Source organism: Ascaphus truei, chromosome 5 (assembly GCF_040206685.1).
Source record: "Ascaphus truei isolate aAscTru1 chromosome 5, aAscTru1.hap1, whole genome shotgun sequence".
Lineage (NCBI taxonomy): Eukaryota > Metazoa > Chordata > Amphibia > Anura > Ascaphidae > Ascaphus > Ascaphus truei.
Genome location: NC_134487.1, coordinates 48,882,132 through 48,906,440, shown reverse-complemented (window position 1 = coordinate 48,906,440; position 24,309 = coordinate 48,882,132). Strand labels below are relative to the sequence as shown.

The 24,309-nt window shown below is 48.5% G+C and overlaps 1 protein-coding gene across 3 annotated transcripts in view; it reads right to left on the bottom strand.

Annotated features, from left to right (window-relative positions):
• Positions 1-24,309, bottom strand: part of TAFA5 (TAFA chemokine like family member 5) — a 1,111,160-nt gene that overhangs the window by 522,810 nt on the left and 564,041 nt on the right. Inside the window, exon 1 of one of the 3 annotated variants that reach the window (XM_075599799.1) lies at positions 86-868. The exons of the other annotated variants lie outside the window; for them this stretch is intronic. Within the exon in view, the coding sequence (XP_075455914.1) occupies positions 86-176 (91 nt within the window). The 5' untranslated portion in view covers positions 177-868. Of the gene's footprint in view, positions 1-85; positions 869-24,309 lie in introns of those variants that run through there. 3 annotated transcript variants of the gene reach the window in all.

The following is a 24,309-nucleotide window of genomic DNA, read 5'->3' as shown; positions in this document are numbered from 1 at the left end:
CTGTGCATCCAAATGTATCAGACTTAGATCACATAGACATTTAGCAACAGATCTGCAGGAAAGAAAAAAAAACAACCATAATTACCTTCTTTAAGGAACTGAGAGTGGATAACAAATATAAGAAAACAGCAGATCGCTGCTCCTGCTAATGCCCATAAAGCTTTCAAGAGCTGCATGTCGCTTCCCAACTCAGCAAATGCCCATACAGTAACACAATGAATCCCCAGCACAGCAATGCATCAGGCTTCCCCGAGCCGCCAGGTTGACTGTTAAACAAGACTCTCCGCACAGCTCGGCTTTGCTGCTGCTGCTGCTGCTGCTGCTGCTAGATTACAGGACAGTCTCAGGCACCATTCTCTGTCCGTGCGATGGAAACAGGAAGCGAGAGACGATCCATGAATCAGCTGTCTGTTCCACGGAGTTGGCCGGGAGTCTGGGGAGCAGGATTGCGCAATAGCTTTGTAGCCATCAATTGTTGTTTCTTCTTGTGCAATTAATCGGGCACAGCATGTTAATCTTGCGCGCAGGCTTCACCCCCTTCTCTTTCCCAGGGGGGACTGGAGGAGACCGAGGGCACGCCAGCTACCTTATTGACTTCCACTCGCTTTGCCCCTGTTTGGGTCGGGGTTGGTTTTTTTTCCCCCTTCACCCCCCCCCCTCCCCCTGTTTGCTGCAACTTCTCCGAGGCTGGTGAAGCCCCTCTCCCCTGCAGCAGCGCTGCTATTTGCCTGCACGTCTGAGAGGGGTGGTGGGAGGTTTCTTTACGTGTTGCTCGGGAGGAGATGCTGAAGCTGAAGCTGCTGCTGCTGCTGCTGCTGCACCGTCATGTTGTGATCTGAGTGCAGAAAGGCTCCCTTATTCCTTCCCCCAAAATCTGTCTCAAACTGTTCCTCCTCCTCCTCTCCTCCACCACCTTTCTCTCGCTCTCCTCCTCCCCCTCCCACTTTTGGCAGCGTGTGAGCAGAGCTCCAAAACATTTGGTTTGAAATCTATTTTATTGTTTTCTAATTTAATTTCATTTGATATATTTTGGAGTGGGAATAGTAGGGGAATACACTGTGTATTTTGTAGGGATTTTGGGGTTTATTTTGGTGTTTAAAACACGTTTTTTGTTTTCACCCAGAGGCTGCAGTGATTCAGCCCAGCACAGTCACACTCTGACTGGGCTGGTAACTGCAGCCTCAATCCCCTATCCCCTCCTCCAACACTGGTTGTTTGTTTTTTCTTATTTACTTTATTTTAAGTTGCTTTTCTTTATTTGATTTGGGAGCTCTGTCTTTTTAAAAAGAGAACTCAGGTGCAGCTACTTGCTGGGGAGAGAGGAATTAATAAGGGAGGAAATAAAAAAAAAACTGCAGCGTTTTAAAAGCTTTTTTTCCTCCCTTAGCAGAGGTAGTTAATTAGTGCTTAAGGGACAGCTCCTCTCTGCAACTCTCTCCCTCAGCACTACCTCCTCCCCTGACATGGAGGCTTTTAATTTCATGCTTAAGGGGAGGAGCGATAGTAGGGCAATGGGGGCTGCAACCGAGCACCGGACCCCAAAGCCTAATGTTCCCAACAGCACCAACCATGGCCACAGCCCTCAGCCTGGTACATCCAGTGCCCTGGCCGCACCTCCCCCAGCTCCTGCTGGCAGCTTAACCTCTGCAGCCCCAGCTACATCATGGGTGCAGGTGACAGCTGCAGGCATGAGACCCAGTAGCAACCATGCTGGGGCTACAACTAGCCTAAGCAGGAAGCATGGGGCGAGGTGCCCTATCACCTAGCCATGGCATTGAGGCTTATGTGAGGGATGTGACTGATGTAGAGGGTCCCTCTGCAGTAGTACTGAGGGAACTAAGCTCTCGGGGGTCCCGCTGTGATGGACTTAGCGGGACAGGGTGTTTTGTCAGAGGGAGTGTTTTGTCAGGGGGAGGAGCGGGTGCTGGGGTAGATTGTATATTCCCCTTGTAGGAAGAATACGCCCTTTCCGTACATCTTGATGGCTGCCACCCACACCCTGGTGCAGAGGGGCATTTAAGTAGGGGGACCTACATCCCCATTTAACCCCTGGAAGGGTTTGGCACAAGAATCATACTTTCAAATGTGTCCCCCTTCCTCCTTGACTGCCTCATGCACCCGCACCTGCAAACACTGGGAGACATCAAGTCTCCCATAACAAAAATATCGTTGGGCTGCAGGGATAGGACGCTGAGGCATGTGCTCTCAGTTAGGTGGCAGATACAACTGCTGCTGCCAGGGAGCACAGAGTCTGTGGAGGGGTCCCCTATAAAGCCATCATATACAGGGTATTCTACGGCACGGAGGAGGTCAAATGCTATCTGTGTAAGGAGCTGGGGCACGCTCACAGGAGCTGCCCCAAGGGGAATATAAAATCTACCCCTGCACCTGCTCCTCCCTCTGACAGAACACCCTGTCCCGCTGTGCCCATCACAGTGGGGGCCTCAAGGGCTCAGTTCCCCTTAGGGCAGAAGGAGAGGTCACTGCCCCTGCTCAGTTAGCGACTTCTGGATTTCCCCCAAAAACCAGGGAGAGAAGAAAAAGGCCACCCTGGTACAGCCACCCTCCATTGTTGCTGTCTCCCCTAAAAGCACAACCTAACCCCAATGTAAGTACTGTTCAGGGTGCAGGGGAGAGGGAGGAAACTCTAGCTTGGGAGACAGCAGCACCCTCTCCTGGGGTTTTGTCCACCAGTAAGAGAAATTTTGACCAACAGGAGGGTGGCTAAAGACGAGGAGGGTGAACTTTACTATCTTCACCCTTTAAAGACTCCTAAGTGGAACAAGGGATCTGTTCCACACAGGGTGGTCTTGTCCAGCCCACTGGTTAAGATCAGCCAGTGTGGGCCGGACACCGTTTCAGATCCCCAAGGAGGTGTGGCCGTAGGGTTAGGGGATCTGGTAAGAAGGGAAAGGGAGGTACCCCAGGTTTCAGGGGTGGGGGGTCAGAGTGCTATACAGCCCTGGACACTACCCCTCTCAATTGAAAGGTAGTCCCTATGGACATGTGTTGCTGTGGAACTACCACACCAGACACGGCTGTTCTCTGGGACTTGGGGGTCAGCCAGCATCCCCTCCAGCTGTGCCACCTTCATATGGCACACCTGGGGCAACGCCCCAGCTCGTGTGACCAGAGGAAGGTGATGAAATTGGGCTGACCCCCATGGATGACTCTGGGAGTGGGATTAAGGGGGTGGTTGGGGGTGTGGGGGATGGAGCGGGTTAAGGCAAATATGAGTGGCGGTGTTATAGCGAGTGCTCTAAATTATATTGGGGAGGCGTCTGAGGTGGGCCATCTCTGTGGGGAGTTGGGCCCTATGCAGGAGACACCTGCTGGGCTGGACACCCCCCATTGGGTACTCGCTGAGGAGAACCCTCCCATGATTGCTGCAGACCCCTGCGATATCTCATCTGTCCATGTGGTGGTGAAGGCATTCCGTGCCTCTGTGGCCCCCAAGGTCACTCTGAGTGCCACTGCTTCCACCCAACCACCACCAACTGCCTCTGAACATTCTACCCCAGAGTCAAAAGTAGAGGATACTTTAGTGCCGAAGAGTATTCTAAAACAAATCTGGAGCAATCACCAACAAGACCCAGGTATATGTTGGGTGCATGCTGGGTACATGCTGGGTATATGCTGCAACATTTCAGTGACATTTCTGCAGACAGACTAATGGCCCATCGGATTAACAGTGGGGGTCCCAGGCAGTCCCATTCAAACTGAATGGGACTGCCAGGGACCACTGCTGTGTTAATCCGATGGGCCAGTAGTCTCTGCTGAAATGTCACTGAAATGTTGCAGCATGTACGCAGAATGTACCTGGATCTTGTTGGTGATAGCCCCAGATTTTCCAAGGCAAGTTTAAGGCAAGTTTTAGAATACTCGTCGGCGCACCTGTACTATGGACCACCCATGAAAACACAAAAGGGGGACCCATTCTAAAGCTGAGGAAATTGCCTCCCTCAGAGAAGGGTGGGAGTTATGAGATCCTCAGACAAGAAGATCCCGGGGAGTGGGATCTCAGTGAGAAGGAATCCTCTGGCACTATGGAGTCAGTTGACCCCTTGACCTCCATTATCCCCACCCAGGAACTAGCTGAGTTCTTAGAAAGTACCCTCTACAGTCAGAGAAGTATGAAGGTGCAGTTGTCCCTCGAGAGGTGGAAGGATTCTTCACTCATTCTCCACTCTCTCATGGAATATATGAGGGCCAACCACAGGGCTATAAACTGTGGGAGTCTTGACCATGTTCACGCTTGGATGTTGCAAGTCCACGTGGTTTCTCAGGATTCAGGACCCTGAGCGCTTGTGGGAAGTACAAGATAAACTCCTGACTACTAATTGCTTTGAGCATCTGTACGCTTAATGTAAATGGCTGTAAGGACGGGTTTTGCAGGTACTTTCCTTTTTACAGAATGGAGGGTATACTGTGAGCTTCCTGCAAGAAACCCTTACCACTCCAGAGGCTGAAGCCAGCTGGCACCTGGAGTGGCGAGGCAGGGTCCACTTAAGCCACCTCACGGCGTCATCTAGTGGGGTGGTGACCCTGTTCTTAGAGTCCTTTCATCCAGAACTACTGCTACCAAATCTGTTGTTCCAGGCTATCTATTGTATATCAGTGTCTGGCACAAGGACTGCATGTTCAATTTCCTTGAGAATGCAGTTCTTCGTCAGACTTTCTGAATACATGGAGACAGTCAATGCGGATGACTACGTAGTGCTCAGGGGTGATTTCAACTGCACCCTCGAGGTTCTTGACCAGAATTGTACAGAGCCACACCTGTGCTCTGTGTCAATCCTGCGGGAGATTATCGCCCGCAACTCCTTGGTAGACGTTTGGCAAGAACAATATCCCGGGGCATCCACTGAGTTCACCCATGTTAGGGTGTGTATGTATGAAAAATGTCCTGGTCCCAGATCGACAGGCTATATATATATCCAACCACAGCCCAGTCCAGTGCCATTAGACTGGCGCCGTTCTCGGACCACAATTGTGCGTCCGTGACTACCAGCAGTGCCCTCGGCTACCTATTGACACATAAACAATATGTTGTCGGAGGACAAGGGTTTTGCAACGTTGGTCTTTAAGTTTTGGACAGCCTAGAGAGGTTGCAGGTCAGAATTTGCCGCGTTAGAGCAGTGGTGGGACGTGGGCATGGCTCGCCTGGGGCTCGTGTGACAGGAGCACGCCATTGGTGCTACCAGACAGTGAAATGCTGAGATTGAGGCCCTTAGGGGGGAGGTGCTCGATCTCGAGGTGCAGCTGTCTGTGTCAGGGGACCCATACCTGCAAAGTGCGTATTTTGAGAGGAAGTGCACTCCCTGAGACTTGGAAGATCGGAGGGGTCGGTTTCCATGCTGGCAGTTGTGATTCACCCCGACCATTCCTACACTATCCCAGGCCAGAGCATTCATGATAACATATTTCTGTTCCGGGACCTGCGGCAACATATATAGAGGACTGGTCTGTCACTCGCCTTCCTGTCCTTATATCAGGAGAATGCATTTGGCAGGTTGGATCACTGATATCTCATACAGACCCTGCATGCATTTGGCTTTGGCCCACAATTTATGGGCCTTCTCCAGAAGCTGTATGCCTCTGCATAGTGTCTGGTGAAGATTAATTAGTCAATGACAGCACCTTTGGCATTTTGTCAGGGAGTACTTCAAAGATGCCCCCCTGTCCGGGCATCTGTACGCACTAGCCATTGAGCCCTTCCCATGCCTGAGGAAGAGGCTCACCGGGCTGGTGCTGCGAGAGCCCGACATGTGGGTAACTCTGTCAGCCTATGATGATGATGTGTGTCTTGTGGCCCAGGACCTAGTTGATCTGGAGTGGGCACAAGCGTACCAAGAGGTGTACACTGTGGCCTCTTCCACTTGGATTAACTAGTCCAAGTGCTCCAGCCTTTTGGTGGGTCCCTCACAGGTAGACTGATTGCCCCCATGTTTCGTAATCTCTCATGGGGGAGTGATACTCTCAAATCTACCTGTCTGCTGCGGAGAACCCGTCCCCAGAAAACTTCAGTGATCTTGAAGAACGAGTCATCGCTCATCTGGGGTTGTGGGCGTATCTGTCGAAAATGTTTTTCCTCAGGGGAAGGCCTCTGGTGATCAACCATCTGGTGGCCAGTCAGCTGTGGCACTGACTGATAGCCATGGGTCTTCCCTGAATTTGTCATCATAATCCAGAGGAAGTTGCTGGACTTTCTCTGGATGGGAAGCATTGGCTCTCTGCGGGTGTTGCGTGCCTCCCTCTGGGAGAGGGTGGACAGGGAGAGGTGTGTGTCCGCTTCCAGATACACACTTTCTTCCTCAAAAACCTGCAGAGATACTCATTTGCAGATCCGTCTTCGCAGTGATGCCAGCTGGCGACCAGTTTCGTTCAATATTGGGTATGACCGGCAATGGTTCATCAAGCCCGAGGGGTTAGGTAGAGACCTCTCGGTGCTGCCGGCATACTTCCACAACCCAGTAAGTGCCTGGAGCCAGGTATCCGTGACTAGGAAAGGAAAGGCGGTGGTGGGGGTTGGTTTCCTCGCCGAGCCCCTGCTGATTAATCCAGCAGTGGGGGCTCGGATACTGGATTCACCCTATATCTGCTGCCAATTAATCCTGGTGCAAGTGACCGGAGTCGGGGATCTCCTGGACTACGAGCGATGGGACTTGGTAGAGGCAGAAGTGCTTGCGCACTGTATGGGTCTGCTACCTGCCTGCGTCCCTCGTTGTATGATCCAGGAGATTAAAGATGCCATCTCCTCCGACTCACGCACCTTCATGGAGGGGGTATTGCAGACCGGAGAGCCCTGCCAACCTTTCACCCTCAGCTCTCCAGATCTTTGCGTGAGACCAAATCCATGCAAGCCCTTCAGGCTCCTCTCATCCCCAACCTCAACAGGTTGGGGAACATGTCCCTGGGATGCTGAGGATAGGGCTGAACTCTCTCATGTCCCATAGAGTGCACTACCTCACCCTTGTCGCCCGCCCCGGTGCCATGTGGAGGTGGGTACTGCCTGCAAACGAGGGCGAGATGGAGGGAACTCTATTCAGAGTTGGTAGAAAGGGGGGGGGGTGATAGACAGCACTCTGACACAATGACTCAGCAAGGTTGCAGGGTGCACGGAACAGGAAGGGACCCTAATTCCCTTCAGAAGTATTAACAAACCAAAAGATAGTACCAGCACTCTCTGTCTCACAGCTATAGATATAGGCAAATACCAGTGTAGGGAATATGAATAATTTAATGACACTAATAATAAACTGAAAATATAGCAACAATAGCCAATACGTCAATGCAAGAATAAATATCACCATAGAGAAAATAAAAAATTAAAGGGGAAAGAAGGAGAGGGGGAAAAAAAACATGAAAGAAAAGGAAAAAAATCACAAAAATGGAAAAAGGAAAGCAAACTAGGGGGGCGACGTTTCGAGGGGTGACCTCTTCATCTGGCCCATTCCCCCTGGTCCCAAAGGGTCCCAGAGGTACTTCCCTAAGCCTTCCCTCCCCAATGTCAAATAATCCCACACTCAGCTAATGATATAAATCTAAAGTCTAGAGAGGGCAAATCACATAAGCAGATATCAAATATCAAACAATAAATGTAAATACAAGAGTATTGTCAAAGACACAGAACATATGCAGATATCAGATGTCAATCAGTGAACAAGTATAAGTAGGGTTTGCTTATACTTGTTCACTGATTGACATCTGATATGTCTTTGACAATACTCTTGTATTTACATTTATTGTTTGATATTTTATATCTGCTTATGTGATTTGCTCTCTCTAGACTTTAGATTTATATCATTAGCTGAGTGTGGGATTATTTGACATTGGGGAGGGAAGGCTTAGGGAAGTACCTCTGGGACCCTTTGGGACCAAGGGGAATGGGCCAGATGAAGAGGTCACCCATCAAAACGTCGCCCCCCTAGTTTTCTTTCCTTTTTCCATTTTTGTGATTTTTTCCTTTTCTTTCATGTTTTTTTCCCCTTCTCCTTTTTTCCCCTCTACCCCCTTTAATTTTTGATTTTTCTCTATGGTGATATTTATTCTTGCATTGGCGTATTGGCTATTGTTGCTATATTTTCAGTTTATTATTAGTGTCATTAAATTATTCATATTCCCTACACTGGTATTTGAATATATCTATAGCTGTGAGACAGAGAGTGCTGGTACTATCTTTTGGTCTATTCAGAGTTGGTTCCTTGCCCCACCAGGGATCTGATTTGGAGAGTCCTCCATGGTACACTGAGCACGGGAGAGTACTTGTTCCACTTCACGGACTCCCCCACTCCGAAAGGGAGTCCATGTACCATATTTATTTTAGCTGCGCCAGACTGCAGCCCCTCTTATCCTCCTTGAGGGGCCTTCTCCTGCAGTTCTGGCTGTACGTTTCCCCTCACCTTTTTATTTTTGGGCACCCAATGTCCTGGGACAATAAGCCTAGGGATCTCCTCATCAACCTGCTCCTGGCATTGGCTAAGTTAGCCATTTATAAGATCAGGAAGCAGTGTTTGGAGAGGGAGGTCCCTACAAACATCATGGCCATGTTCTGGGCATTAGGGCACTCCCATATCAGTACACGTACGCCGAGTCCACTCGGACAGTTTCATAGTTTGCCTCCCAGTGGGCGCCAGGCGGGTGCTCTGCTCGGTATCCTCCACTTTGGATTTTTTTGTACTAACCCTTCAATTTTAGTGCACTTTATTTTCTTTACACTGCACTTGTTATTGGTTTAATTTTATATTTGTTTGGCTAGTTTTTCTTTGTTCTGCTTCGTTCAAACCTTTGCCGGCCAATCAGTAAAACCAAATCAAAATAGACCTACTTTCACCGTGTTATTTTTCTTCAATACCACTATAACATGGGAGTTTCGCTCACACGGCCCCTTGTTTGGGGTTTATACAGAGCTGCTGCTATTGCTGGGATTGGTTTAGCCAGGGGACCTGCCAATGGGCTGGTCCAGCAGCACCAGTTCAGCGATAACTGGCCCCACATGCACTGATGCAAGGGATGGGATCTCTGTGCTGTAGCCGTTGGAGCGCAGACATGCACAATCTGTGCTGTCGGGGACTGCTTCAGTCACAGCGTTGTAGTCTGTTGCTAATTGCGGAGGCTCATTTTCCTTACATTCTGATTGTTTCTCTCACCCACTCTCTCTCTACCCACCACTCCACCCCCCCCCCCCCCCATTTCAAAATCTTTGCTGTTTATCTCCGTCGCTTGAGCTGTGAGATGGATGTTGATAAGAGGTGTCAATCTGGTTTTGTGTGCCGGAGGCTCAGTCAATTCCACTGTCCGCGCCCTTCCTTATTTAAACACTGCCAGTGTTCGGCGCAACTTTCCCTTTGGTCGCTGTGTGATGTCACGATGTGCCACCTCCTCTCCAGCAACCTTCCACACCCCCAGATCTGTGCGACCCCCATCACTCGTCTCTGACACCAAGACCAGTAAGATGAGGGTTTTCTTCCTGGCCACACTGGTATTACCCGTCTATCTAAATAAGCTCCTTACCCTTATCTCATGCAGCACTTATCATCTGAGACCTGACTCCAAAAGACTGTTCATGGTTCCAAGGTTCAGCAAAGTACCTTCTATTACCGTGCGCCCCAAAACTGGAACAATCTACCTGAGACTCCCACAGCCACCACCAGTCTAACTACAGCTGTCTCACATTTGAATCTGGTCTGTAACTGTTACATACGCTAATAACATAAATTATCTCTAATTGTGCAGGCAATGTCTTGTATATAATATATACAGTGTTCACTTATGTTCGTATGTATTTGTAACCATGTATTATTTATCATCATAACTATGCCCAGGGCATACTTGGAAATGAACGGTAACTCTCAATGTATTACTTCCTAGTAAAACATTTTAGAAATAAATAATAATTACAACCGAGGAATCATTATAACATTGCTGAATGGGGGAGGGTTGGCTTTCCATTAACTGTTGAGGTGTTATTCATATCAGGGATATTAACAATCAGTAGTTTTGATATGTAAAGGATACTCATGCAGTCATATAAATTGATGGTGACAAAATGATTGTGTTCCTGACAAATCCTTTGCACGGGATAGAGGATACACTTTAGAAAGAATCAATCATGTGTCATATTGCTAGATGTACAAAAACTGACATACCCTTTACATAAAAAACATAACTGTTTAATACATGTGGAGATGATTAAGGAAGAATTGTCCTACTTTTAAAGTAGACTACATGGTTGTATGCCCTCTTACAGCATTAATGAGCTTGGGTTACAAAACAAAATAAAATAAAAGTCACATTCAAGGGAAGCCCCTTTTGTATTTCAAATGTCAATTTCCCCTCGTTATGTGCATTTGCGTGTCTATTCCATTTGTATTCAGCGAGGTAGTCTGTAAACTTCTGTCTGGCAGACACAGGCTCTCTTATTAATACGCATTCTCTGGAGAAGGCACGTGGAATAAATAAAGCCCTTCGTATTCTCTCTCTAGCAAACCCCATGGTTAAGTTTCTCTGGGAAAGATGAGTGTGTGACAGCACTGCTGCCCGAGCCTTGGCCCTTTCAATGCCTGAGAAACCTGCAGTGTTACAGTTCTCTGTACAGAAATACCGCGCATATCATCATATTAGTGTTGGTATTACATGAATAGTGTATTTGGGGGTTTCCATGCATGTTGATGATTCTTACTAACTTGTCCAATTATGAAGCTCGGTAATGTCTTTGATGTTCGAATTTATGATCAATAGAATTCAAAATTGTGACCCACTGTAACAGGGGAGTAATCCCTGTTCAAGTAATGTGCCTTTAATCTAGCAGTGTGGTGGTTAACTGCTGGTAGTCAATTAATAAACACCACCTGCCTGATCTAGTTTGCTTACAAAAGCCTGTCTGTTGAGACAGGAAGTGGCTCCTTAGCTCTGACTGATAGCTGACCTTTGGAGAGACAGAGGAGTGTTCTTGAGACTCCCAGGAGAGACTGACCAAGAGAACACACATCTCTGGAGCTGACCGGTCTTGAGCTCTGCCCAGCATAGCTGATTGCAAGACAACAAATAAGACTTCTAAACCTGGATGCTGATATTTTCTGTACACGCACGGGTGCGGTTCCAGGAGAGCAGAGAAGCTTACTTCATAATTAAGAGACTGTATGTATGTGATTGTACCAAGTGGGATGAATGGGATGAATAAGGAAGCACACTCATTTGCCTCAAAATGTTTCACAACTGGTGCACATCATTTAACATTCACCGCCACTTGGACTCCAGTTATTTCCCAGATCTCACACAGCCAATCACATGGCACTGTGGTATATAAGTAGATCCTTTCATGACATTAGTGATGAAATTCCTGGTTCTGAGATTTTGTATTGATAATATATGCAATGCTAAGCTCATTTTTAATCAGATAATACAGTATATGGGCAGTTGATAAGAACAATAAAACATTGGAAGTCAAGAGTTATACACTTCCTAGTTGATTCAGGCTTTGGGGACAACATTGATTCATTTAGCAATTATTATAAGTGAACACGATGTTGTGGAAAATAAGAAATGTTTCCACGATATTCAATGGGGAAACAAGTATAGCCATTGCACTGTTTCTTCCTATGCTTGGTTGCAGTGAATGTTTTGTCTATTACTGTAGTGCATAGTGTTTCAGTATAAAGTACAGTCGTTCCATTGCTAAACTTCTAGTGGTGGAGCTGTCTATGGAAGCTGGTGCTGAATTAAAGATAGGCAGCGAAAGTGCTGAACCACCAAAGAATGGGGTTTCCAATCTGATGTTTAATCTTGTAGGTTGGTGGATTGCTATTTATGTAATAACATGTCAGTTGCCACAGGGATTACATCGACAAACTCAAGGTTAATACAGTGAAGATATATATTTTTTTCTCTGATATTGTTTAATTTGATGTCCATATATGCAAGAAGTAAGTGAATAGTATATAGTAATTGAGGTGGAAATGTTGTATTTTGGTTGCAGGTATGATTATAACAAGGAACTTAGAAAAATGTATCAGATTTACGATTGCATCTCTGTCCTTACCGGTAGAACAGAGAATCAATGACTAAATGTGTGTGTAATCATTTACACTCCTAACTATAATAACTGTGAAGATGTTAAAAGCAACAGTAATAGCAGAAACAAACACATTGCATCAGGGAAACTGGAGGTTTAAATTAAACAGCAGGCAGAAGAACAATTTAAATAGAGTGTACTGTAGCTGTGAAATGCCCTGCTGTGGGTATATTCAACAAGGAATTGCTTTGCGTTCATTGTTTTCTCTTTGTCTTACACATCAGCACATTTATATGTAAAAAAAAAAACAATGTCTCAGAAATATATGAATTATTCTTTATGTTTTAAAATCAGCTATAATATAATGGCAAATATGTACTGTAAGATAATCATATACTCTGTAGTGCACAAATACAAATGTTCTTTAATGGGGATTAAAACCATTTTTATACAGCTGTGTGAAAAATAAAGTACACCCTCTTTGAATTCTATGGTTTTACATATCATGATATAATAACAATCATCTGTTCCTTAGCAGGTCTAAAAATTAGGTAAATACAACCTCAGATGAACAACAACACATGACATATTACGCCGTGTAATGATTTATTTAACAAAAAATAAAGCCAAAATGGAGAAGCCATGTGTGAAAAACTAAGTATACCTTATACCTATACAAATTGAGTAGACAGCACTCACTATAGATATAATTGTGAATGTGCAGGGTGCTAACGGAACCAGGAGGACCCAAATTCCCCCACAACTAATAGTCAAAATATAAAGTTCCAGCACTCACTGACTCAGAAAAAATACAATAATATGGGTTATGCCAAAATGATACGTGGTTTAATATAAGCACAAGATAACATTTGGAGGGATGCGGTGCAAATGCACAAACACGAATGATACAAATATGGTGATTGGGGGCTCCCTATCACTGTATTGTTTACCCCAATCATCATATTTTGGCATAACCCATATATTGAATTTTCTCTGAGTCAGTGAGTGATGGAGCTTTATATTTTGACTAAGTATACCTTATGATCCAATAGCTTGTAGAACCACCTTTAGCAGCAATAACTTGAAGTAATCGTTTTCTGTATGACTTTATCAGTCTCTCACATCGTTGTGGAAAAATTTTGGCCCACTCTTCTTTACAACGTTGCTTCAGTTCATTGAGTTTTGTGGTCATTTGTTTATGCACAGCTCTCTTAAGGTCCAGCCACAGCATTTCAATCAGGTTGAGGTCTGCACTTTGACTGGGCCATTGCAACACCTTGATTCTTTTCTTTTTCAGCCATTCTGTTGTAGATTTGCTGGTGTGCTTGGGATCATTGTCCTGTTGCATGACCCAATTTCAGCCAAGCTTTAACTCTCGGACAGATGGCCTCACATTTGACTCTAGAATACTTTGGTATACAGAAGAGTTCATGGTCGACTCAATGACTGCAAGGTTCCCAGGTCCTGTGACTGCAAAACAACCCCAAATCATCACCACTCCACCACCGTGCTTGACAGTTGCTATGAGGTGTTTGTGCTGATATGCTGTGTGTGGTTTTCGCCAAACGTGGCGCTGTGCATTATGGCCAAACATCTCCACTTTGGTCTCATCTGTCCAAAGGACATTGTTCCAGAAGTCTTGTGGTTTGTTCAGATGCAACTTTGCAAACCTAAGCCGTGCTGCCATGTTCTTTTTAGAGAGAAGTGGCTTTGTCCTGGCAACCCTTCCAAACAAACCATACTTGTTCAGTCTTTTTCTAATTGTACTGTCATGAACTTTAACATTTAACATGCTAACTGAGGCTTGTAGAGTCTGAGATGTAACTCTTGGTTTTTTTTGCAATTTCTCTGAGCATTGCACGGTCTGACCTTGGGGTGAATTTGCTGGGACGTCCACTCCTGGGAAGATTGGCAACTGTCTTGAATGTTTTCAACTTTGAACAATCTTTCTCTGTAGTATGATGGACTTTAAATTATTTGGAAATGGCCTTATAACCCTTCCCAGATTGATGACTTGCAACAATTACTTCTCCAAGATCATTGCTGATGTCTTTCTTCCTTGGCAATATGTTAACCCACACCTGAATGCTCCAGACCAGCAAACTGCTAAAATTTTGGGTTTTATAGAGGTGGTCACACTTGCTGATGATCAATTAATCAAGGGCATTTGATTAGCAACACCTGTCTGCTATTTAGCATCTTAATTCCTATGGAAGCAGTAAGGGTGTACATAGTTTTTCACACATGGCTTCTCCATTTTGGCTTTATTTTTGTTAAATAAATCATGACACAGTGTAATATGTCATGTGTTGTTGTTCATCTGAGGTTGTATTTACCTAATTTTTAGACCTGCTAAGGAACAGATGATTGTTATTATGTCCTGATATGTAAAACCATAGAATTCAAATAGGGTGTACTTTTTTTTCACACAGCTGAATGTGATTGTTATTTGTAATGAATAATTATCAGAGTTTCAATAATTGTGTTTAATAACTTGTTTATAATATTTGTATGCAGAGCCCCTGTATACACAACCACGTGATAATGGCTCATATTGGTTGCTCCAGTTACTCGTTAATGGATATCTCCAGGTTCCCAATACAGCACTTACAGCAAGTCATTATACATTTTAAGTGAGATAACAGTATTAACGGTTTAGCAGTTTTGATTGTGTCCTTTTTTCTTCCTGTGTGAATAGTGAATGATAGCAATGTACTATTAGAATTTGTAAGCTCTTGTTTGTCATACATTATTTTTTAAACTCTTTAATAGATGGCAGTCTTATTAAAAGTAAATCAAATATAAATGATCATTTGAAATCTATTAAGTTATAAAAATCATTGTTTGGTGACCTGTAATTGATATTTCTGCTATCAAATTTAAAACCTAAAACTGCTGAATTTGGTTTGGATTTCTTAGTGCTCTCACTCTCACTCTGTCATATATATTTATATCTGCAGCACACAGATTTTTTGATATTTGCTCTATCTATTCTTTTGCTGGATGGTATTCCCGGCTGCACTGCAAGCGCCCTTATTTCAAGCTAAGTTATTTGTCCTTTTTATGGTATTTTGAGACCCTGAATATTGTGTGTGTGTGTATGTATGTATGTACGTACGTACACACACACACACACACACCACACACACACACACACATATATGTGTGTATGTATGTATATATATATATATATATGTATATATATATATATATATATATATATATATATATATATATACATACACACACACACACACACACACACACACACAAAACACAAGATGTTCAGAGTACTCAAAATAGCATAAAAAGAAGGACAAATAACTTAGAATCAGGGCGCTTGCAGTGCAGCCGGGATATATATATATATATATATATATATGTAACGGGTGCTCCCTCTGGCCTGACCCACCCAATCTCATATTGGCCCGTGTAGTCTAACCAGTCCCCCATTACAAGGCGTGTGTGGTGGTGCACCTGCAAGTAACAGGACTCTTGAGTCTCCCGCTTGGTGTTATTAGGGGATGTCAATCAGGACAGGTAGCTGAGGTAGTGGGTGCGAGTCCAACTTACATCATGTGCAGCGCCTCCACCTCATCAGGATCTGTGCTTCCGCAGGGAGATGGTCCTGGTGAGGAACTCCTTCTTGGTGCCATCCACTGTTGAGTAATCTCACACTCACCCAGTGGGGTTCTTTTTCTCAAGGACATCTTTATTGAATACAGGGATGTAGCAGACTGCCCCATACAGCGGCCAGCTCTAGCCGCACATCTCTGCGTGATGTCCCTTTGCCAGGTACGCCCTCCAATCATGAAGTGGGATTCCCTTTCTCCTAGGGAGATCACCACTGTGCCAGGTCCCTGGACACAGCGTGGCGTAAACACACTGGAATTATCACTATGTTCCCGCTAGTTACTGCACTAGGGTCACAAAAAGGGTTCCTTCAATAACGGTATCGTCAGGTTACTCTCTCCCTCGAACAACAACACTAACTGTCAGTGTTGTGCCCTTTATACTCCAGGGGGCAGGCGCATCTCTGAGGTCACTATCCAGGGACTCAGAGCATACAGCCACTCCCATCCTTACACAGGGCACCACACTTGGGGGTGAGGGAAAACCTCCATTACTACTGTGGGCAGGCCTGGGTGTACCAGGACTTACTGCTAACAGAGAAGATGTATGCAGTCATTATTATGCATGGCTACATACTCCCCCTGGTGAATACCCACCGTCCCGGCTGGGACCTAAATTTGGTGTACCTTGCGCCAGGAAACACTGCAAAAGAACACACAAATAACACAGCAAACATCATTACATGAACATAATAATGAACGCTCAGTACACTCACTGACCAGCAGGGAGCGCAAAAGAAACAACAGACCACTCTATTGGACACTCAATAGTAATGCCGAGGATCTGGCTTCTTCACCTCTCGCCCCGCGGCATCATGCACAGTCACGCTGTATTCCCGTGGTACTCCTCTCTCATTACAGTACATCACCTTGTGCTTATATACACTGCGCCCTATCTTCCAGACCCGCATCAGTTGAGCTACCCTCTGCTCGGCCTGTATCCCTTTTATGGCTCCCCCTCTCTCAATGATATAGTACTGTATATCAGTCTTGAGCCATCTCTCCCTATTCTCCTCTATCTCTGTCATTAGAGGTTCAGGGACATAGGGGTAATCAAGCCCATGGGACTTCCTGTACTTGGCAATGATAGCTCGCTCAGCTCTGCAAGCCCTAGTTAAACTGGTTCGACCAGCCGTCCCGGGCAACACCCATGATAGGGGCTCATGTGTCTCCACCGGATCATCTAACCCTGCGGACCCCTTAGGGATAATTAGGCCTGCCTGTATACGGTCCCATCGTACCCTTAGAGCCCTAAGGTAGGATTCATTATCAAAATCCCCGGCAGCCCACCAGTGATCAACCACCCCCTCCCTCTCTAAAATAAAGCGGGTGCGGTCAAACCACGAGACATACCCCTCGTACAAGGGGGCCCACCACCTAGTCTCCTTCCGTTCCTCGGAGCTAGAATCTACATTTTCTTCTAGGGACTCCTCATCAAGCCCACCAGAAGACACTCCAGATGTACCCTCAGATCGGATATTAATTCCCTTGCGATGAGAGGTATTCCTAACAGTGATACTCATCCCGCTAGGACAATCACTGAACACCGACACTTGTCGGGACATGCTCCCTCCTCCCTCCGACCCATCATCCGACGTACCCAAGTCCAGGCTCCCAGTTCGATCATCAAAAGGACCCCGTGACTCCCCGGACAACCCTAAACTGGAACTAGATCCAAATAGGATAGGGACGGGTACAGGGGCTTTAGCTAGGGCCTTAGGACTAACCTTGGGTGTGGACGGGGTTTGGGGACGGGACCGACCAGTAGGCACGGACAGGGTTTCGACCTGCTCCCCAGCGGTACCTGCCTTAGCCTCGCCACAAAGTCCATCTTTGTCTTCAACCTTGGGACTCCTGGGCTTTCCGTTCAACCGCCCATTCCCTTGGATAATAGGGGATCGCTTCCCGCTGCTCGATCGCAGAGGCGGCACCATCTCCCACTCGGGACCTCCCTGGTCCTCCGGCACCACTTCCTCACACGCACGTGCTGCGACGCCATCTTGCGGTGGATTCCCAAGCGGAATCTCTTCCTCCACAAGGATCTCCTCCAACGCCATTCTGCTACGCGATCCAGTCTGGCTCTGGACTCGCTCCTCCGGATCTTCCACTCCCTGGGTCTGCGACAGACACGGTGTCTTAGTCCCGTGCAGGGTCGGGGTAGATCGCCCTCCGTACGATCCACTAGTCACCACGGCAGTGGGACTCCGGCGATCGGGTGGTCGCGGTACAGGGGACACTCGACTCCGCGTCTCCATACCACGAGGAATTTCATCCCTCCATGGCGTACCAATGGTATGACAGTCTCGTCTGATGACTGTCTTACTCGCCAGCCTTGCACACTCCTCATCCGAGGATTCCAGTTTGCAGTTCGGCCGAGGCATCCCAGTAGGAGACCGGCGATGGGCTCCTCGGTGATCACCTCTCCGATGGCTGAGTTTCTCTATCGGAAGCACCAATGTTGGCTCCGACTCTGCGGGACTGGCACTCTTGTTCCAGAGAGCTCCCGGCTGTTCTTCTATCGCCACCGGTACATTTCCGGTCATCCCCGTAGATTGTACAGGTACGAATGTGGTCATGGGCCACATGTACTGCAGTCCACAGTGGGGGCATCGGGCTTCGCTGCCCACGGCTCCGCCCGGCAGTCTGCACTGCAGGCACAGACACGCCACAGTCTCTACACCCTTCACCCGGATCACCAGGAAGCCTCCTGGAGCCGAATAAGGGTGTGTGGAAATCACAGGCCCTTGGTCCACTTTATCAACAGCTTCAGCCATTTTTATCAGCGGAGGTACTCTGCTCAGAGGTCGGTACTGATCAATGGCTCTTCGCAACTGAAAGGCATGGGCTGATATAGTCACCATTCCTCCCTTTTCCTCTGGCGACATCCGGTGAGACCGCAAACCACTCCCCCTGGTTGAAACTAGGGGGATGTCTCGTAGACTTGTAGGCAGACCCAGCACAGGTGCGGAGTGAGTCATAGTCCATGAGGGCGCGGCTCCAGCTTTCGCGCCAAACTCCCCATCGGGGTGGAGTTTTCGCGTTGGCGCCAATCCTGGCCAACATCTAGCAGACTGCAAAGTTGCAAGACCTTTTGCAGCATGCCCACGCGGTGTCCCGGGGACGCGGGAACCGCCATCTTGGTAAGCATTGTCTTTTCGTTCACTGTCTTTTCTTTCACTGAAGGCAACGTCTGGCTGTCTGTTAATTGGTGTATAACAAAGTCCATTTTGTTCCTCCCATCGAAGCACACTGTCCTGCTCATTATTCTCAGGGGTATCATCCCGAGAACAAAAACACGACAAACACGGCGCAGCCACGGCTTTCACGCCATTCCATAACAAACTCACAAAAGTCTCTTCTGTAGTCTGTTCTTCACATGACCGCAATCCTGGACCTTCTGCTCTATGCAGATCCTCCATTCTTGTGGTTCTCCTTCCCTGCCATCCTGGACCTTCTGTTCTGTACAGATCCTCCATTCTGACAGTTCTCTCTCTGTTTCTTTGGGTGAACACCGATTCTCTGTACGTGGAGCTCCGCTCTGCGGGGCAGCTACCACATCTGTACAACAAACATGCCTTGTGCACCACCTTGTGTACCTAACGTAGATCTGACTCGTGTGTGCACTACCTCAGGCTAGGCTCACCCTTCCTGTGTCTACCGTAACACGTTCCTCCAGTCTGTGCTCCTTGGTAAGTGATCTGGAATGGAGACTAGAGTACTCTGGCTCTTCCATGCAGCACTTTGGGCGTCGACCTACTTTTGGCTAGCCTAGTGCGGACCCTTCCAGAATTCCTGCTCTCAGTTACCAGTTTACCCCTTCAGGCGTCCCCCGCTAGCGCTACCTCAAGGCGACTAGAACAGCAATAGCCCCCGGCTCCAGACTCACTAACCCCTAACGGATCCCAAGGCGTCTTTGCGGCATGCATCTCCAGCACCTCCCTGACTACCCCTGGCTCCGTCCCTCAAGCACAAAGTGGCAGCAGACACTTTCCTTAATTCCTACTGTGTGCCTAGCAAAAGCCTGTCCTGTTGACAGGTATCTCAGCAGCGCCTCCAATTGTAACGGGTGCTCCCTCTGGCCTGACCCACCCAATCTCATATTGGCCCGTGTAGTCTAACCAGTCCCCCCATTACAAGGCGTGTGTGGTGGTGCACCTGCAAGTAACAGGACTCCTGAGTCTCCCGCTTGGTGTTATTAGGGGATGTCATCAGGACAGGTAGCTGAGGTAGTGGGTACGAGTCCAACTTACATCATGTGCAGCGCCTCCACCTCATCAGGATCTGTGCTTCCGCAGGGAGATGGTCCTGGTGAGGAACTCCTTCTTGGTGCCATCCACTGTTGAGTAATCTCACACTCACACAGTGGGGTTCTTTTTCTCAAGGACATCTTTATTGAATACAGGGATGTAGCAGACTGCCCCATGCAGCTGCCAGCTCTAGCCGCACATCTCTGCGTGATGTCCCTTTGCCAGGTACGCCCTCCAATCATGAAGTGGGATTCCCTTTCTCCTAGGGAGATCACCACTGTGCCAGGTCCCTGGACACAGCGTGGCGTAAACACACTGGAATTATCACTGTGTTCCCGCTAGTTACTGCACTAGGGTCACAAAAAGGGTTCCTTCAATAACGGTATCGTCAGGTTACTCTCTCCCTCGAACAACAACACTAACTGTCAGTGTTGTGCCCTTTATACTCCAGGGGGCAGGCGCATCTCTGAGGTCACTATCCAGGGACTCAGAGCATACAGCCACTCCCATCCTTACACAGGGCACCACACTTGGGGGTGAGGGAAAACCTCCATTACTACTGTGGGCAGGCCTGTGTGTACCAGGACTTACTGCTAACAGAGAAGATGTATGCAGTCATTATTATGCATGGCTACATACTCCCCCTGGTGAATACCCACCGTCCCGGCTGGGACCTAAATTTGGTGTACCTTGCGCCAGGAAACACTGCAAAAGAACACACAAATAACACAGCAAACATCATTACATGAACATAATAATGAACGCTCAGTACACTCACTGACCAGCAGGGAGCGCAAAAGAAACAACAGACCACTCTATTGGACACTCAATAGTAATGCCGAGGATCTGGCTTCTTCACCTCTCGCCCCGCGGCATCATGCACAGTCACGCTGTATTCCCGTGGTACTCCTCTCTCATTACAGTACATCACCTTGTGCTTATATACACTGCGCCCTATCTTCCAGACCCGCATCAGTTGAGCTACCCTCTGCTCGGCCTGTATCCCTTTTATGGCTCCCCCTCTCTCAATGATAAGTGTGTCCCTCTCTAGAGGAGACACTTACTGCGTCGCGCAGGACGCTTCCCAACACTAGGTGATCCCACCCAGTGTCCCGAGAATCCCCACCCAATGTCCCGCACTCTAGTAGAGAACGTGGGTGACTGCGCAGTCACTAATTAATGTGTTAGGCCTGTTGGTGCACATATATATATAGTGAATACCTTCCGAGCACTCCGATGCTCGGGTCCGCAACAATCTTCTAAAAGGGTCAGACGTGCGATGCATCCGTCTGATCCTATCCAGGTAATTCTCCAGGAACCCCAACGAGGGTCCCACCGCTTCACGGGAACACAACCGAATCACGGGAACACCAACCGCATCACGGGAACAGCAACCGCCGCTATATCCCTATCTCTTTCTCACTAACCCTAACGTGACAGGAACCCTAACCTAGGGCCTGTCCCTGATGAACCGCAACCTGGGGTGGCTTGGGGAAATCTCCTAGGGCCTGCGGAGTAATAACCTGCCCCACTCCCCTAACTCATCCCAGTCCTGACACTCACTTAACCCTAACACTAACACTAACACTACGCACTGCAAACTTCATAACGCGTACAGCCACTTGCTGCACACTATCACTATGCCTTCTTGTCAGGCCTCACAGCACTGCCAGCCGTGATCCTGACAAGACAGCACACAGACACGCACTAAGGGCAGCGTCCCTATCTGGGCCGTCCCTCAACACTTACCCACTAACCTGGTGGGGAGTTGGGGCCTTACTTGGGATGTGGGGACCTTACTCGATGCAGGAGCTGCACATGCTCTCTGCACCCTTCCTTCCCTCACAGCTCCCCAGCTCCAACTGCCGTTCTCAGCGCGCGAAATGTATCTTATTGCTCCCTCTGGAGATCCTTGGCCCTTATTGGCCACACGGAGGCACCTGATGTGCTTGCCCCTAAGCCTCATGGGAGTTGTAGTCCCGTGGAGGCTGCAAATACATTGGGGCCGCGTGCGCACTTGCCCTGCGCATGCGCGAGTCTTTGGAGGCCACCTCAACCCTTCCTGCACTTTCCCTACACTCGCGCGACTTCTCCCTAGCTCTGGGGCCTTACCTGCGCCTGCGCGATCACTGCGCATGCGCGAGTCTCTTCGCAATGGCGGCGCCCTCCTCGCTAGCTGCCGGGACCGCAGCAACGCGATCACGGCCTTAGCAACGGCCCGATCGCGTCCCCGGCAACCAGCCTGCTCGCGGAGATAGCACGCTACTCCCTGCTTCGGCCCCCACCTTTGGAAGCAGCCGTCGGGTCCGTCGCTGGCTCCGGCGGCACCCGCGATCACGCTGCTCCAAGGGAGGGGGTTCTCTAGGAGCTGCTGGAGACATGGGTTACACTCTCCCCCTGGTGGAAAATCCAACGTCCCCGCTTGGAGAACGACATCAATCAACATAATAGTTATACAATCAAAATGCACAGCATAGAAAATACAACTCATCACATGGCAATTATATGACTGGGTACAATGAAATTCACACATAATACCCGAGGCTAGCTGAGACCATTTGTGGGGTGCCCCTAACTGATCATGTGGGGGTATCTCACTTGTGCGTCTGTGAGCCTCCGCTAGAAAAATCTCCTGTAGAGCACGCTCTGGGGTGACAGTCACTGGTTCTGTACTACTTCCTCCCCCTGGTGAAAGGAATAGCACAGTGTCTCTTAACCGGGCCTTTACCCAGCCATCCGCGGCAGGGATGCGGGAGACCAGGAGGCCAGGACCTTTTCCACGGTCCACTACTTGACGAATGGCATGCTCCTTTTTGGGCTTAAAGGAGGCCAGTCTCCCTGGATCTTCCTTTACACAGTCCTTGTCCCTACGGACTTGCGAGGCTTCCACTGAGAAGCGAGCACTGGACAATGTCTCTGTTTCACCTGGCAGGGGGTAAAGAGTAGACACCCGACCACTGCGGTGATTCACGATGGCCAACAGGTCCTCGGGGATGCTGTCAGTTCCCACCTCGGCCGTCTTGGGACCTGCCCCCGGTACTTCTGGGGCAGTCCACTTACGCGCTGAAAACTCGGGAGCGTTGGATCCCAGTCCTGGGACCACTTGTGTCGGAGCGCACGGGCTCATACTCCGTTCAGAAGCCGCAACTCTGACCTTCTTCACGGCCAGCTCCATCGGAGATTGTGGGGAGTTAGGGAGTTCCTTACCACTCCACTGGCTTGGGATGGATTCTCCCAAGGAGGACACCTCCGCCAGGACGCGATGTAGAGGGGAGCCCTTCACCCAGGTGACCAGACTTAAGGAACCATCGTGCTCCGCGGTCACCTGGAGGCTCACCCCCGACAACCCTGAGGCAGTCGACTCACCCTCATCGTCGTTTGGTACTGGTCCCCATTCTAGGACCGATGGTACCTCGGTAGTAGATCGGACTGACCATTGTAGGGCACACGGGCCCACAGCAGGGTCCGCAACATCGGGGTACACCTCCTCCAGGGCACACGGGCCCACAGCAGGCTCTGTATCCGCCGAAATAATTGGTTCGATAACTTCACTAGAGTGGTCCGCCGGCAGGCGCATCACCACGAGAGGTTGGTCGCTGGAATCACTAAAAGAAAATGGGGGTATAGACACCTTACCCTGTGATTCCGGCATCGGTTGGTCTGGGCTCTGTGGTTCCTGCTCTACCACTAAGCCGTCCCCTTTGAGAGGGTCTGGAACCGGTTCTGCAACATGGTTGTGAACACACGGGGCCACTGGAATTAGGACAGACTGATTAGCAATGTCACTCACTTTTGCAGAGGGGTCAGGCTTCCCCGCTTCTTCTTTAACTGCCTCCGTAGCCTGGGGTGTAATAGGCTTCAAGAACCGCACACCGCAGCATTCACATTCGGCCTCCCACGCCAGTGCACCTCTAGAGCAGTCACAGGTGGGACTAAAACATTGTATACCCGGTTCTCCGCATACCTCAGTCGTCTTGAAGTCTAGCGGTAAATGGGACAATTCGGCTCCCTCGTCATAGGCTTCTTGCAGGCAGGGGCACATTAACATAAGGCCATCTACTCCTGGCGCTCGCCAGGCCACATACACATTGGGGTGTATGTCCTGACAGTCTCTCTCATCCTCATCCTCAGAGAAGAAAGAGTCTATTACGGCATCACTGTATGGTTGAAGATAACAAGGCTTGCTCCCCCTGGTGGAATCTGAAGGAGGGGCACTTTCTACAAGGGAGTGGTTCTGGCTCTGTGCTGAGTCACTCACAGTGCAGGGGCGGGGTTCAGGGTTTCGCGCCCAACCCGGACAATACTCTGCAACAATTTCTTGCACAGTCCTGGTGCTCTCCCGACTTGGCGGGAGCCGCCATCTTAGGTGTGACTCACTGCTATAGAGAGACTCCATTTTAATCACCGTCTCTGCAAT